We start from the raw sequence: 16,713 nt of genomic DNA, 5'->3' as shown, positions 1-16,713 counted from the left end.
TGCCACTGGCGCGATGGCAGTTCGTTTGATGTTGCCGCGAGCGAGACTAGAGGGGGGGCGCGGGATGCGGTACCTGTGCGCGATCGTTGGAGATTCACGACGTTGTCGTGCCCGCTGTCCGACGAGATCGCCGGTGACGAGATAGCCGCCGGTGGAGATCTACTACGTGACTTATGGAGCTGCGTCAATGCTCGCGAGATTGATGGAGCTGCTCGCATGAATGATTGGATTCGGCAGGTCTTACGTGGACGTGGGGTCGTCTGATGTTTTTTTTCCGTACCAGGGTACTGTACGTATACGGTCTGAGTTATACAGGGCTAGACAGGGCTTGGATCTGGGCTGCGGCGGGCCAGGAAAAAAATAAATTCGCGGGGACAAAAATACCCCTCCGAAATTAGGTTAGGGGGGAGCACTGGAGCAGGGCTCATTTATTTGGTATTCTAAATCTTGATGTTTTTAATAATCTTGACCAGAATTTACAAAGTTTTGACTTTAAAAAAGTCTAATAAGCACTGTATTTTTGGACACAGGGAGTACGGAGTACACGGCATTCGATTGTCAGCAGAGTACCAAGACGACGATACTGAGGCAGTGAGGCACCTCAAATCTACTGTAAATCTGTACAATCTTATGTCCTGGTGCAGCCAGCAACAACTACACCGGCGGCAAAGGCGGCTCTGCCGGCAACGGCGCCATCTTGCCGCTCTTCTGCGGCTCGACATGGCACCGGCAGACCGAGCACGTCACATGCGAGTGGAACCACATGTCGATGCACCCGACGTGGAACATGTGCGCGCACACCGGCAGCCTCCGCGCCTTCTCCCTGCCGGACAGAGCCTCCAGGCACACCGCGCACTGGGCATCGCCGTCGCCGGCACCAGCCGAAGCAGCGGCAGTGTACACGAACACCGGGATGGCCGCAATGGACGCCTGCGGTAGGCCGCCCCGCTCGATGGCCGCCGTGGCCTCGTCGTGCACGAGCACCTCCGGACCGGCGAGCAAGCGGCCAGTGCAGGAGAGCACGAACAGGATCGCGCAGTAGAGCGCGAGCGCGATCCACACGTACCTGACGAACGCGGAGAGGAGGACGAGGAGCAGCAGCACCGGGTATGACACTAGCACCAGCGCGCTGCCCTGCCCGACGTCGAAGACACGGCCGCCGCGCGCCTGCCACGGGAGGTCCGCCGCCGCCGACGACGACATTGTTGGTCGAAGGCTTCGTGCATGCAATGCTCGCGACTCGTGTGGGATGCTGGTAAGTGGTAACTTGTGACTTGTGAGCGTTAATGGCGGCATCGGCGACACATTTGTAGGCTGGGGAAATGGATAGTGCCTTCGTTGACACTTGACAGCGCAGGCAGCTGCATCTAGGGCATGGCGGATTTGAGTTGATTTACTGAGCAAGCAAGGTTGCCTCTGGCATTTAAATTTAGTCCTAGACGACAGAAATGCAGGGTATATGCCATGGTTTAGTATATGATCATGTCACAGCTTCTCATATTGTATTAGCCTTGAGTTTATTGTGTTCGAGCCACCACGTGCAGGTACCCCGGGTGAAACTAGTCCAAGATAAGTATTTCTTCTGTAGTTCGATGTGATCCGCTGTGCGCGACCCAGTCGCCAAGGCCCTCACAAGGAGGAAAAAGGCAAAGGATGAAAGGACTACGATATAAACATGTGGGATATTTCGCATTCTGATGAAGCCAGCCGAGAGGGACACTTATTATATGGCATGACATTTCAGTCAGTTCAAAAACAAACAGTACTTCGTCGACGACTGTGACGGCTCGGATATTACTCGCAAAGATCTTGAGAAGCTTTCTTTCACGTTTTTAACATGGATGAATGAGATCAGCTCAACTGAAACATAAAGATAGCAATTGAAACACGAAAAGAGCATCATGAAGCAAGTGAAAAACAAGTTTAAGTCTAAAATACTTCCTATGCATAGGAATTTCATAAGGAAACAAATTATCAAGACAAACAAAAACTAGCATATGCAAGAAAGAAGAAAGAAACAATAGCAATCTAACCATAACGAGAGGTAATTTAGTAACATGAAAATTTCTACAACCATATTTTCCTCTCTCATAATAATTACTTGTAGGATCATAATCGAATTCAATAATATAACTATCACATAAAATATTCTCTTCATAATCCACATGCATGCAAAGTCGACACTCTTTCAAGATAGTGGGATTAACATTAACTAAAGTTATAACCTCTCCAAACCCACTTTTGTTAAAAACTTCACGAGATTGAACACTCTCCAAATATGTGGGATTACTTTTACCTAAAGTTGACGGTCTTCCAAACCAACTTTTAATATTATTGCAAACATATTCATCATGAGGCTTCAAGAAATTTCAAGATCATAAGAAAAACACCTCAATCATGATCATTGCAACAAGTAGTGGACATAGCAAAATTAACAGCCCCAAGCTTATGGTTTTGCATATCATTAGCACTACTGACATTAATAGAATTTTTAGTAGAACCATTGCAATCATGCTTTACATCCAAGAAGCTATCCTAAATCACTTCATAAATTTCTTCTCTTAACACTTCATCACAATTTTCAGATTCGCGAATTTCAAGCAAAACTTTATAAAGATAATCTAGTGCACACAACTCACTAGCAATTGGTTTATCATAATCAGATCTCTTAAAAAGATTAGCAAGTGGACAAGGATCCATAAACTCATTGCTTCCTATTTTTTGAATAAATACACAATTATGCCAAGCAAACAAGCGAACAAACCAAGTAAGCCATAAAGGCAAACAGAAAAGAAGGCAAATATTTTTGTATTTTTCTAAAAACTTTTTAGAAGTAGGGGAGAGGAAAACGAGAGGCAAATAACAAATAATGTAATGTAAGAGATGAGAGTTTATGATGGGTACTTGGTAGGCTTGATGTATAACCTCCCCGGCAACGGCGCCAGAAATCCTTCCTGCTACTGCTTGAACTTGCGTTGGTTTTTTCCTTAAAGAGAAAAGGGTGATCCAACAAAGTAGAGATAAGTATTTCCCTCAGTTTGAGAACCAAGGTATCAATCCAATAGGAGATACGAACAAGTCTCCAATCTATGCACCTGCACAAACAATCAAACACTTGCACCCAACGCGATAAAGGGGTTGTCAATCCCTTCATGGTCACTTGCAAGGATGAGATCTGATAGAGATAGATATAAAAGATTACTAAGACATAAAACAAAGTAAAAGTAAATAAATTGCAGCAAGGTATTTTTGGGTTTTTGGTTTTATAGATCTAAAAATATATGATGGTAAATAGACCCGGGGGCCATAGGTTTCACTAGAGGCTTCTCTCTTGAAATAAAACATACGGTGGGTCAATAAATTATTGTCGAGCAATTGATAGAAAAGAGCAAAGTTATGACGACATCCAAGGTAATGATTATGAATATAGGCATCACATCCATGTCAAGCAGACCGAAATGATTCTGCATCTTCTACTATTACTCCACACATCGACCGCTACCCAGCATGCATGTAGAGTATTAAGTTCATAAGAACGGAGTAACGCTCTAAGTATGATGGCATGATGTAGAGGGATAAACTCAAGCAATATGATATAAACCCCATCTTTTTACCCTTGAAGACAACACCAAATGCGTGCCTCGCTACCCCTACTTTCTCACTGGGTGAGGACACCGCAAGATTGAACCCAAAACTAAGCACCTCTCCCATTGCAAGAAGAATCAATCTAGTTGGCCAAACTAAACCAGTAATTCAAAGAGAAATACAAAGATATCAAATCATGCATATAAGAATTCATAGAAGATTCAAATAATATTCAAAGATAATCTGATCATAAATCCACAATTCACCGGATCTTGACAAACACACCGCAAAAGAATATTACATCGGATAGAACTCCAAGAACATCGAGGAGAACATGGTATATTAAAGATCATAGAGAGAGAAGAAGTCATCTAGCTACTAGCTATGGACCCGTAGGTCTGTGGTAAACTACTCGCGCTTCATTGGTAGGGCAATAGAGTTGATGTAGATGCCCTCCGTAATTGAATCCCCCTCCGGCAGGATGCCGAAAAGGCCCCAAGATGGGATCTCTTGGGAACAGAGGCTTGCGACGGCGGAAAAGTATTTTCATGCATGCTTCTGATGTTGGGGGAATATTTGGGAGTTTATAGGCCAAGAATTAGGGTTAGGAGACCTTCGGGAGGCCCACAAGCCTGCCCCCCCCCCCCGAGGCGCGCCCCTAGGGCTTGTGGGCTCCTCGAGGGTCTTCTGACTTCATTTCCAAGTCCTACGGGTGTCTTCTGGTCCATGAAAAATGATCACGGAAGTTTTATTTCGTTTGGACTCTGTTTGATATTCTTTTTCTGTAAAACTCAAAAACAAGGAAAAACATAAACTGGCATTGGGCTCTAGGTTAATAGGTTAGTCCAAAAAATAATTTAAAATAGCATATTGATGCATATAAAACATTCAAAAAAGATAATATAATAGCATGGAACAATACAAAATTATAGCTACGTTGGAGACGTATCAAATAACATGGCAAAAAAATTCTGCAACAAGATTTCTGTTTCAAAAAAAAATTTGCAACAAGGCTTGTGTTGCAATAATGGAGGGCGCTGCCAGTTGCAAAAAAACTACAACAAGGCTTGTGTTGCAATAATGGAGGGCGCTGCCGGTTGCAAAAAAATTCCGCAACAAGGCTTGTGTTGCAATAATGGAGGGCACTTCCCGTTGCAAAAAAAACACAACAAGGCTTATGTTGCGATAATAGAGGGTGCTATCGGTTGCAAAAAATTTCTGCAACATGGTTTGTATTGCAATAATGGAGGGCACCATTGGCCGCTCCATGCGCTAGATCTGATGATTGGCGAGCCAGCCAATCTTTTAAAAGGATCCACCGGCGGACACATAGCAACCCCCCCATAACTTAGATGATAATTGCACTTTTTATAATATGCAAGAATACATGCATAATATGAATGTTTTTAAAAAGAACTTCTCTAAGAAGGAGTGAAATAATGGTGTTGGTATTACCCTTATAGATGAAAGAAAATGAAATTAAAAACAAAAAATGATGAGAAAAACTTGCACACAATTTGTACTAAAATAGCATATTTTTATGAATGCAAAATAGGCATATAATGGTACAATTTTGCACTATACTATAACTTACATGGGTATTGTATAATACATTTATATATATATATATATATATATATATATATTTATAGACGCACACCTAATATTCACACATACACATAAATAAGAAAAAGAACTGACTAAAAACACTTGATAAACGATAATAAAGACTAAAACTAGTACAAAACTAAAGACAAGGAACCGAGTTCCCTAAGGTAGACTGAATTAGGGGCATTCGTTTTACCCTTCCAAAAGAAAGGAAATAAAAATAATGACAAAATTTGAACATAATTTAGACGAAAATTGCACTTTCCCATAATATGCAAGAATACATGTATAATAGTGAATGATTTTAAAAAAATAACTTTTATAAGAGGAAGTAATTGGTGGTGTTGGTATTACCTTTATAGAAGAAAGAAAGTGAAACAAAAAGGTAAAAAAAATGATTAAAGAACCTGCATATAATTTGTACTGAAATTGCATATTTTTATGAATGCAAAATAAGGTGTATAATAGTGCAATTTTGCACTATAAAAACAAATGATTAAAAACTTGCACACAATTGTACCAAAATTGCATTTTCTATGAATGCAAAATAAGGCGTATAATAGTGCAATTATGTACTATAGTATAATTTATGCACGAATTGTATAATACTTTCTATATATTTACAAACGCACACATAATATTTACACATAGACATAAAGAAAAAGAAAAACCGACTAAAAATCTTGATAAATAATAATAAAGACTAAAAGTAGTACAAAATTAAGAAGACATAGAACCGAGTTGTCTAAGGTAGAATAAATTAGGGGCATTCCTTTTACCCTTCCAAGAGAAAGAAAATTAAAAGGAACATGATGACAAAATTGGCGCATAATTTAGATGAAAATTGCACTTTCTCATAATATGCGAGAATACATGTATAACATTAAATGTTTTTGAAAAAGAACTTTTCTAAGAGGAAGATTCGTGGTGTTGGTATTACCTTTATAGAAGAAAGAAATTGAAACAGAAACAAAAAACAAATGATTAAAAAAGTTGCATGCAATTTGTACTGAAATTGCATATTTTTATGAATGCAAATAAGGCGTATAATAGTGCAATTGTGCACTATAGTATAATTTACAAAAGTATTGTATAAAAGTTTTGTAAATATTTACACATACGCATAAAGAAAACGAAAAGTCGACTTAAAACACTTGATAAAAAAATAAATACTAAAACTAGTACAAATCATAGGTTCCTCTCTCATAATAATTTTCAGTAGCATCAATGTAATAAACTTGATGTTGCTGAGATATGTAAAAACATATGTTCCTCTCTCATATAATTTTTATTAGCATCATGAATGATTTAATAATATAACTATCACATAAAGCATTATTTTCATGATTCACAAGCATATAATTTTTATTACTCTTCACATAAGCAAATTTCTTCTCATTCATAATAGTGGGAGGAAACTCAACAAAATAACTATCATGAGATACTTGATTGACATAATCAAATTGAACATTAAAATCATAATGATAAGTTTCACGGTTATCATTACTTTTTATATCATACATGTCATCACCACAATCATTGTAGATATCAACTTTGTTGTCATAATCAATTGAAACCTCTTCTAAAATAGTGGAGTCATCGTTAGATAAAGTCGTGACCTCTCCAAATCCACCCCCATAATTATTGCAATAAGATTCAACACCCTCCAAAATAGTGAGATCATTACTTCCTAGAGTTGACACTCTTCCAAACCCACTTTCATCATTGTAATCATCATAAATAGGAGCATGTGATCATCATAATAAATTTGCTCATCAAAACTTGGGGAGCTAAAAATATCTTCATCATCAAACATAGCACCCCCAAGCTTATGGTTTTATATATCATTAGCATCATGGATATTCATAGAAAACATACTAACAATATTGCAATCATGCTTATCATTCGAAGATTGTATGTCATACATTTTATTGAATTATTCTTCTAACACTTTGGCATAATTTTCCGACCCATCATTTTCAAGATAGACATTATAAATATGAAGCATTTGAGGCCACCTCAGTTCCACATTTTTAGTTTATTTTATAAACCCAACTAGTATAAACAAGAAACTGAAAAAATCAGTTGCAAGATCTAAAAATATACCTTCAAGCACTCATCTCCCCGGCAACGACGCCAGAAAAGAGCTTGATGTCTAATACGCAACATTTCTTCTTGTAGACTCCCTTAGACCTCCAAGTGTAGAGTTTGTAGGACAGTAGAAAATTTCTCTCAAGTGGATGACTTAAGGTTTATCAATCCATGGGAGGTGTAGGATAAACATGGTCTCTCCCAAACAACCCTGCAATCAAATACAAAAAATCTCTTGTATCCCCAACACACCTAATACAATGGTAAATTGTATAGGTTCACTTGTTTGGCGAAGAGATGGTGATACAAGTGTAGTATGGATAGTAGAAATATACTTTTATAATCTGAATAAATAAAAATAGCAAGTAGTGCAATCTCTCAAAAGTATTAACATAATTGAATCATATAACAATCCCTCATGTGCGACAAAGAATCACTCAAAAGTTTCAATTGGAGAAAGTAGGACGAAAGCGTGTATCAACCTATGTGCCTAAATTACCCCAATGTCACCATGAGAATCCGCAAGTTGATTACCAAAACATATATCAAGTGACTCAATAGAATACCCCATTGTCACCATGGGTATCCGCATGCAAGACATACATCAAGTGATCTCAAATCCAATATTCAATCCAACAAAAGAAACCTCAAAGAGCAAGACTCAATTCATCACAACAAGATAGAAAGGGAAAACACCATATGATCCGACTATATTAACAAAGCCCATGGTTACATCAAAATTGTGCCAGATCAAGAATGAGAGAGAGAGATAGATCAAACACATAGCCACTAGTACATACCCTCGGCCCCGAGGGTGAACTACGCCCTCCTCATCATGGAGACCGCCGGGATGATGAAGATGGCCTCTGGTGATGATTTCCCCTGTCGGTAGGGTGCTGAAAAAGGCCTCTGAATGAGATTGCTTCGGTACAGAGGCTTGCGGCAGTGGCATGGGAGTTCTAGGTTTCTTTCAGGGGTTTTCTATACTTATAGGAATTTTTCACATTGGTTTCATGTCAAGGGGGGGGGGCACGACGGACCGATAAGCTCGGTAGGCGCGCCCTAGGGGGACGCCCCTTGAGCTTGTCGCTTCCATGGACATCGTCTGGTCCTTCTCCCAGGCTTCGGGGGTCTATTTTGGTCCCAAAAAATCACCATAAATTTTCAGCCCAATCCGGCAAAAAAAAAATTCTGCACGAAAAATAACACCATGGTAGTTCTGCTAAAAACAACGTCAGTCCGGGTTAGTTTCATTCAAATCATATAGAAGTACACCAAAACCATATAAAATTATTGTAAACATGACATGAATACTTCATAAATAATAGATATGTTGGATATGTATGACACACCACAAAAGAAGATTACATTGGATAGAGCTCCAAGAAGATCGAGGAGAATATTGATTTGAAGATCAAAGTGAGAGAAGAAGCCATCTAGCTACTAGCTATGGACTCGTAGGTCTATGATGAACTACTCACGCATCATCAGAAGGGCCGCTAGGTTCATATCGAGGCCCTCCATGATTGATTTCCACTCCGTCCGGGTACTGGAAAAGGCATCCAGATGAAGAACAGAAGGTTGCGGCGGTGGAAAAGTATTTTGGGTGGCTTTCTGTTGGTTTCCCAATATTTGAGAATTTATAGAAGTGGAATTAGCTTAGATTGAGCCACGTGGGTCCCACAAGGTAACAGGGCACACCTACCCCCCCCCCTCCAATGGAACGCCATGTTGCCTTGCCATATCCTTGCTTCTCGCCTGATTTCCTCCCAAAGCTTCTAGGGTCTCTCTTGTCCAAAAAAATCGTCAAAAAGTTTCGTAGCATTTGGACTCCGTTTAGTACCGATTTTCTAGAACCGGAAACAAGAAGAAAACAACAACTAGCACTAGGCACTTAGTTAATAAGTTAGTACCCAAAAAAGATATAAATAAAATAGCATAAAATACATATAAAGCATCCAAGATTGATAATATAACACTACAGGAATCAGGCACTTTGCCGTCAGCCGGCAAAGGCATGCCTGGAGGACGGGAAAGTTCTTTGTCGTCCGCCAGCAAATGGCAACAGGTCCGGCTGAATAAGCTAGGGCAAAGGGTTCTTTGTCGTCTGCTGGCGGACGGCAACGACGAAATGGTCTTTGCCGTCAGCTAGCGGACGACAAAGGACTTGGACGGCACACGTGGCAGCTTAGGGTCGTTAAGGGGTTAACGGTGTGCTTTGTCGTCTGCTGGCAGATGGCAAAGATGCAAAGTTCTTTGATGTCTGCCAACAGACGGCAAACAAACCATATAGGAATGCCCCCCAGGTTGCACAGGTACCTGCCACGTGGCAGCTTTGCCGTTTGCTGGCTGATGGCAAAGCTCTTTGCCGTCTGCTGGCTGATTGCAAAGCTCTTTGCCGTCTGCCAGCAGACGGCAAAGTGCCTGTATAGCCCCTGTTTTTTCTTAAATTCATTCAATTTGACAGAATTTCACATATATATATATACACACACGCACACATTTGAAAATAATTTCAACAAGCATACCAACATTAAGTTTCCAACAACATAAGAAACATACAAGTTTCCAACAACATATCCAACATACAACGATTTCCAACAAGAAGTTTCCAACAACATATCCATATATACATACATATCCAAAACAAGTTTCCAACAACATATCCATATATACATACATATCCAAAAGAAGTTTCCAACAAGTTTCCATCAACAAAAAGGAAGCACAAGGATAAGAGTACACTCCATCAATGCAAGCTTCCTAAGAAGAAGAAGAAGACTAGCTAGAAGAAAAAGAAGAAAAGGAAGAAGAAAAAGAAGAAGAGGAAGAAGAATTTATCTTCTCTTTCTTTTTCTCCTCTCCTTTATTTATCTTCTTCTTCTAACTAAGGTAGGAAAAATGCCTTTTTTTAGCTAAGCTAGGTAAAATTGCTAAGTGTGTGGGTCATTTTAGAGCTAAGCTAGGTAAATAGGTCATTTTGGAGCTAACCTAGGTAAAATGGATCATATTGGAGCTAACCTAGGTAAACTTGGTCATTTTGGAGCTAACCTAGGTAAAATGGATCATATTGGAGCTAACCTAGGTAAATTTGGCCATTTTGGAGCTAACCTAGCTAATTATGCCATTTTGAGTTAACTAAGCATATTATGCCATTTTTGACATAAGTAAGCTAAGTATAGGTCTTTCTTGAGCTAACCTAGGTAACTAAGCATATTAGAGCTAATTTAGCATTTTAGAGCTAACTTAGGTCATTTTGGAGCTAACTTAGGTAAAATTGATCATTTTGGAGCTAATTAGGCTTATTATGTCATTTTCGAGGAAAATAAGCTAATTATATGACATATATGAGGTTACCAAGATTGTTATGACATTTCAAACCTATGTAAGGAAATTATGCCATTTTTTACATAAGTAAGCTAAGTGTATGTCATTATTGGGCAAACCTAGGTAACTAAGCATATTAGAGATAATTTAGCATATTAGAGCTAATCTAGGTCATTTCGGAGGAAACAAAGCTACATATAGATCATTTTGGAGATCTGACATACCTGACATACTTCACTCCTCCTTCTTCTCCTTCTCCTTCATCGTTCTGATGCGCTTAGAGCGGCGAGGCAATGGGATGTAGTCTTCTACCACAATTGGCATGGTCATGTCGCCTAGTTGTGAGATCGCCGGCGCCACCACCATCGCGAGGTCATTGTCAGGCACCACCACCATCGTGAGGCCATCTTCGGGAAGCACCATCGCTAGGTCATCGTTAGCCACCACCATCTCTTGCCCATCGTGAGCCACCACCAACGCTTGCCCATCGTAAGCCACCACCATTGCTTGCCCATCGTCAGCCACCACCATAGCGAGGTCATCGTCAGACAGAATAGGCTACACCTCCTCATCCCCACTCTGCTCCTCTTCTTCCCCACTCCATTCCAGATCATCTGCGTTGCTGCTTTTGCTGTAGCCAGAGTCGCTACTGCTGCTCCCATTGCTTTACCAAATGCAACAAAGTTTTTTTAACAATCAGCGTGAGACAAAGCCAAATGGAGAGGAAGAAGAGGCGGAGCATACTGGCATCACCGTCGTCCTAGTAGCGCATGTGGCACATAGTCGTGTTGAACACCTTCACAGTGAGTGTGGCATTGCCGTCATACTTGAGGACAAGGAAGTACTCGTGCTCTAGGTCTTAGGCACGGACGAATTGCTCCCAGCCACGACACAGGTACATGTGATCATACCTGAACACCACCTCCACGTCCCATAGCCTGCGAATCCTGCTGTCGGCCTATCGTAGCTTCACATTCTTTGGCTGATGGTCGTCCAACATCTTCATAAAAGTGTCAGGGAGCCTCTGCAGCATGGGTCAAGTAGTGATGTAGAAAACAACAGAGTTATGATAAATAGATGGGTGAAGGGGAGATCTCTCCTTTCATATACCTGCCTTTTGGAGGAATTCTCGAGTATGATCATGAAGAACTCGAGACCTTCCAAGTCATACTCCGGTGTGGCAGAGCACAGCATGCAGTGGCGGCCTCCCCCCCATCTCTGATAAGCAGCAGAAGAGACCAATTACTACCCTTACAACATTATCATACAACATTACAGTAGAAGAAGTTTTGAGCAGAAGATAATCAACTACACTTAATTAATTTGGTAGGTTAGTTGGCAATAGTTGGAACAGAGCCAAGTTTTTAGACATGAAAGAAAACCGAGAAAAAAAAAGCAATGCACTTGTGCTCGACAACATCAACAACTCTTAATTAATTTCGTAGGTTAGTTGGCAATGGCAATTGGCAACCTTCAAAACTAGGGATTTCTTTAGACATGAAAGAAAACTGAAAATGTTGAAAAACATAGCATAGTAATCTAAAAAACAGAGCATATTTTAGGTGGCTCTAGGTTGACATACTAGAGTTGAGCACAAGATTTATTAGTAGCATGTTCTTCAATATATTCTTGATCATCAAATGTAAGAGAATATATATCCTCACCATCTTTAGCTTCTAGATATGTTAAGATTGATAGGCACAAAAGTAAATCTCAAGGGAGCAATTTATATAGTGGTATATGCTCAAATATACCCTTAGACCTATTATTGTGTGCCTCAATCTTCCATGTATATGCTCAAATATACCCATAGACTTGTTATTTTTTTAAATGACATGCCTATATGGTTCAATTTGTAAATCAGCCATAAACCCCCGCGGAACTACTCTCATTGCACTACACGGAAATTTATTAGGTGACATGGCAAAATATTCAGGAACATAGCAGATTTGATGTTGTGGTCCATGGAAGTTTTCTACACGAACTATTCTAAATCAAGTGTATTATCCTCATTTTTATTATAAGTGTGGCAGTGTTTACCTACAACAAGGAAATTTCACACAATCTCTTGTCAGCTACATGAAACTGAAAAACAAAAAACAGAAACAAACTAAAAACAAGCAGTGCACTTGAGAAAAATACACTTCTTCTTCTTCCTCCTCTTCTTATTCTTCTTCTTATTATTATTTTCTTCATCTTTCTTCTTTCTTCTTGACCTAAACTAAACCTAAAGTAAAATAAATGTAAACCAAAACTTAAAAAATAGAAACCAAACCAAAAGTAAACTCTTCACGCCTTATAACTTTCAAACAGTGGTTAGCCAGTTAGCTAACAAAACCAGCACAATCGACATTGGCACCATTGGTCATGCGGAAGCGGCACCAGCAACAACTGCATTTGCTCCATCTTCAGCTACCGATTCTACCAATTATGCCATTTTCAGTGAATAACTAGTGGATGGGTTTTAATACAATGACGACAGAGTATAAAACAACCAAGGGTGATGATTGGCAACACAGAACAGAAGTACATGTTCCACCACTATCTCCTATCCACAAACCCTAAACTCTTCACGCCTTATAACTTTCCAACACGTGTCTGTCTACAAGCTTATAAAATTCATCAAAACCACAGCCAAGGAAACTAACATGTTGGTCAGCCAGTTAGCTAAGAAAACCAGTGCAATCGACATTGGCACCATCGGTCCTACGTCTGCGGCATCAACAACAGCCTCTTGCTATACTTCTCGGGCTACTGATTCTACAACACTTGACGAGCTCGAACATAATGAAGATGGAGTATGAAACAACCAGGGATGATGACTTACAACACTTGACAGAACCACATGTCGAACCACTGAACTGAACCGAACCTAGAGAGAGGGTAAACAAGCAGGTGAGACCAGAGGAAAGAAAGGAACCTTGCTCGTTCTTGCCGAGGCCCTTGCCGGACTTGGATCCCATCTTCTGCAGCAGCCTGAAGCCGACGTTGGAGGCGGCAAGCCGCGTGTCGACGGAGGCCTTCTCTCGCCCCTCCGTGTCTAGGTTCTCCATCGGGGCAGCCGCGGGGGTGGAGGAGAGGGGCGCTGGGGCGGTCGGGTGGAGGAGGGGGCGCTGGAGCGGCGGGGCAGCCGTAGTGGTGGAGGAGAGGGGCCACCGAGGTGGAGGAGTGGCCGTCGCGGTGACGGGGGTGGCGGTGGCTCCGGCACGAGGGCGGGGCGGGGCAGCGCGACGCCGGGGGTGGCGCGGGGCGGCGGCGGCACGAGGGCCGGACGGCGCGGGGCGGCGGCGGCTCGGGAATGGGGCGGAGAGAGAGGGGGGGACAGAGAGATGGGGCGCAGGTGTCGTTCGCATTTTAGTTAGGGCACTGTTCTTTGCCGTCTGCTAGCATACAACAAAGAGCCTAGCTAACGGACATTAGTTTGGTCACTTTGTTTGCTGGCGAACGACAAAGAAAGTGGTCGTTAGGTGGCCCTCGCGAGTGGGCCACCCTCCCTCTTTGTCATCTGCTAGCAGACGACAAAGCTTCTATGTCATCCGCTAGCAGACGACAAAGACCTAGTTGACGGCAAACATGATCTTTGTCGTGAGCTCTTTCTTTGCCATCAGTTTTATATAAGCTGATGGCAAAGGCCTTCTTTGACGTCAGCTAGCTGACAACAAAGACCTGCCTGACGACAAAGATCTGCCTGACGACAAAGATCCTGATTCCAGTAAATTAATAGCATGAACAATAAAAAATTATAGATATGTTGGAGATGTATCAACATGCCATGGGTTGCACAAGATCTGTTCATACAGAACTGGCACGCCACACGTTGGGTGCAGTGGCTTGCTGTTCCCACTTGCCGGATGCGGGCTAGATGGAGAGGGTGTTGCCATATTGTTGGGGAATGAAGTATTTCAAAAAAATCCTACGATCACGCAAGATCTATCTAGGAGATGCCTAGCAATGAGAGGGAAGAGTGTGTCTATGTACCCTCATAGACCAAAAGCGGAAGCGTTTAGTAACGTGGTTGATGTAGTCGAATGTCTTCGCGATCCAACCGATCCTAGCACTGAACGTACGGCACCTCCGTGTTCAGCACATGTTCAGCACGATGACGTCCCTCGAGCTCTTGATCCAATAGAGGATGAGGGAGTTCCGTCAGCACGACGGTGTGTTGATGGTGATGATGAAGTTACCGGTGCAGGGCTTCGCCTAAGCACTACAACGATATGACCTAGGTGTGTAACTGTGGAGGGGGCACGGCACACGGCTAAGAGAAGACTTTGTGTGCCCTTGGGGTGCCCCCCTCCCACGTATATAAAGGAGGGGGAAGAGGAGGCTGGCCCAAGGGGGGCGCGCCAAGGGGGGGAGTCCTACTTGGACTCCCGGTCCAAGTAGGATTGCCCCCCTTTCCTATTTCAACTAGGAGAAGGAGGGAAGGAGGAAAGAGGGGGGCACCGCCCCCTCCTAGTCCAATTCAGACCAGCCCTTGGGGGGTGCGTGGCCACCCCTTGAGGCCCTTCTCTCCTTTCCACTAAAGCCCATTAAGGCCCATTACTTCCCTGGGGGGTTCCGGTCACCTCCCGGTACTCCGGAAAATACTCGAAACACTTCGGAACCACTCTGGTGTCCGAATATAACCTTCCAATATATCAATCTTAACCTCTCGACCATTTCGGAACTCCTCATCATGTTTGTGATCTCATCCGGGACTTTGAACAAACTGCGGTCATCAAATCACATAACTCATAATACAAATCGTCATCGAACGTTAAGCGTGCAGATCCTATGGGTTCGAGAACTATGTAGACATGACCGAGACACATCTCCGGTCAATAACCAATAGAGGAACCTGGATGCTCATATTGGATCCTACATATTCTACGAAGATCTTTATTGGTCAAACAACATAACAACATACGTTATTCGCTTTTTCATCGGTATGTTACTTGCCCGAGATTCGATCGTCGGTATCATCATACCTAGTTCAATCTCATTACTAGCAAGTCTCTTTACTCGTTCCGTAATGCATCATCCCGTAACTAACTCATTAGTTACATTGCTTGCAAGGCTCATAGTGATTTGCATTACCGAGAGGGCCCAGAGATACCTCTCCAATACATAGAGTGACAAATCCTAATCTCGATCTATGCCAACTCAACAAACACCATCGGAGACACCTATAGAGCATCTTTATAATCACCCAGTTACGTTTTGACGTTTGATAGCACACAAGGCGTTCCTCCGGTATTCGGAAGTTGCATAATCTCATAGTCATAAGAACATGTATAAGTCATGAAGAAAGCAATAGCAATAAAACTAAACAATCATTATGCTAAGCTAATGGATGGGTCTTGTCCATCACATCATTCTCCTAATGATGATATCCCGTTCATCAAATGACAACACATGTCTATGGTCAGGAAACTTAACCATCTTTGATTAACGAGCTAGTCAAGTAGAGGCATACTAGGGACACTTTGTTTTGTCTATGTACCCACACATGTATCAAGTTTCCGGTTAATACAATTCTAGCATGAATAATACACATTTATCAGGATATAAGGAAATATAAATAACAACTTTATTATTGCATCTAGGGCATATTTCCTTCAGTCTCCCACTTGCACTAAAGTCAATAATCTAGTTCACATCGTCATGTGATTTAACACCAATAGTTCACATCTTTATGTGATTAGTTCACATCGCCATGTGACTAATACCCAAAGGGTTTTACTAGAGGCAATAATCAAGTTCACATCACTATCTGATTAACACCCAAAGAGTACTAAGGTGTGATCATGTTTTGCTTTGTGAGAGAAGCTTAGTCAATGGGTCTGTCACATTCAGAGCCGTATGTATTTTGCAAATTTTCTATGTCTATAATGCTCTGCATGGAGCTAGTCTAGCTAATTGCTCCCACTTTCAATATGTATCCAGATTGAGACTCAGAGTCATCCGGATCGGTGTAAAAGCTTGCATCAACGTAACTCTTTACGACGAACTTTTTATCACCTCCATAACCGAGAAATATCTCCTTAGTCTTCTAAGGATAATTTTGACCGCTGTCCAGTGATCCACTCCTGCATCAATATCGTACCCCCTTGCCAAACT

The 16,713-nt window shown here is 41.7% G+C and overlaps 1 protein-coding gene across 1 annotated transcript; it reads right to left on the bottom strand.

Moving 5' to 3' along the window:
- Window positions 1-654: 654 nt before the first annotated feature.
- On the bottom strand, window positions 655-1,203 carry LOC123149967 (RING-H2 finger protein ATL39-like). Its single transcript, XM_044569758.1, has one exon. The coding sequence runs from the start codon at window positions 1,201-1,203 to the stop codon at window positions 655-657; it is 549 nt and encodes a 182-aa protein (XP_044425693.1).
- Between the last annotated feature and the right edge of the window lie 15,510 nt (window positions 1,204-16,713).

The sequence above is a fragment of the Triticum aestivum genome, chromosome 7A (assembly GCF_018294505.1).
Source record: "Triticum aestivum cultivar Chinese Spring chromosome 7A, IWGSC CS RefSeq v2.1, whole genome shotgun sequence".
In the NCBI taxonomy this organism is placed as follows: domain Eukaryota; kingdom Viridiplantae; phylum Streptophyta; class Magnoliopsida; order Poales; family Poaceae; genus Triticum; species Triticum aestivum.
The sequence above is the reverse complement of the archived record's forward strand: the minus strand, read 5'-3'. Positions and strand labels throughout refer to the sequence as shown.

What these genes read in the sequence shown, in the direction of transcription:
- LOC123149967 (XM_044569758.1), bottom strand. Translation starts at nt 1,203, where the DNA reads ATGTCGTCGTCGGCGGCGGCGGACCTCCCGTGGCAGGCGCGCGGCGGC.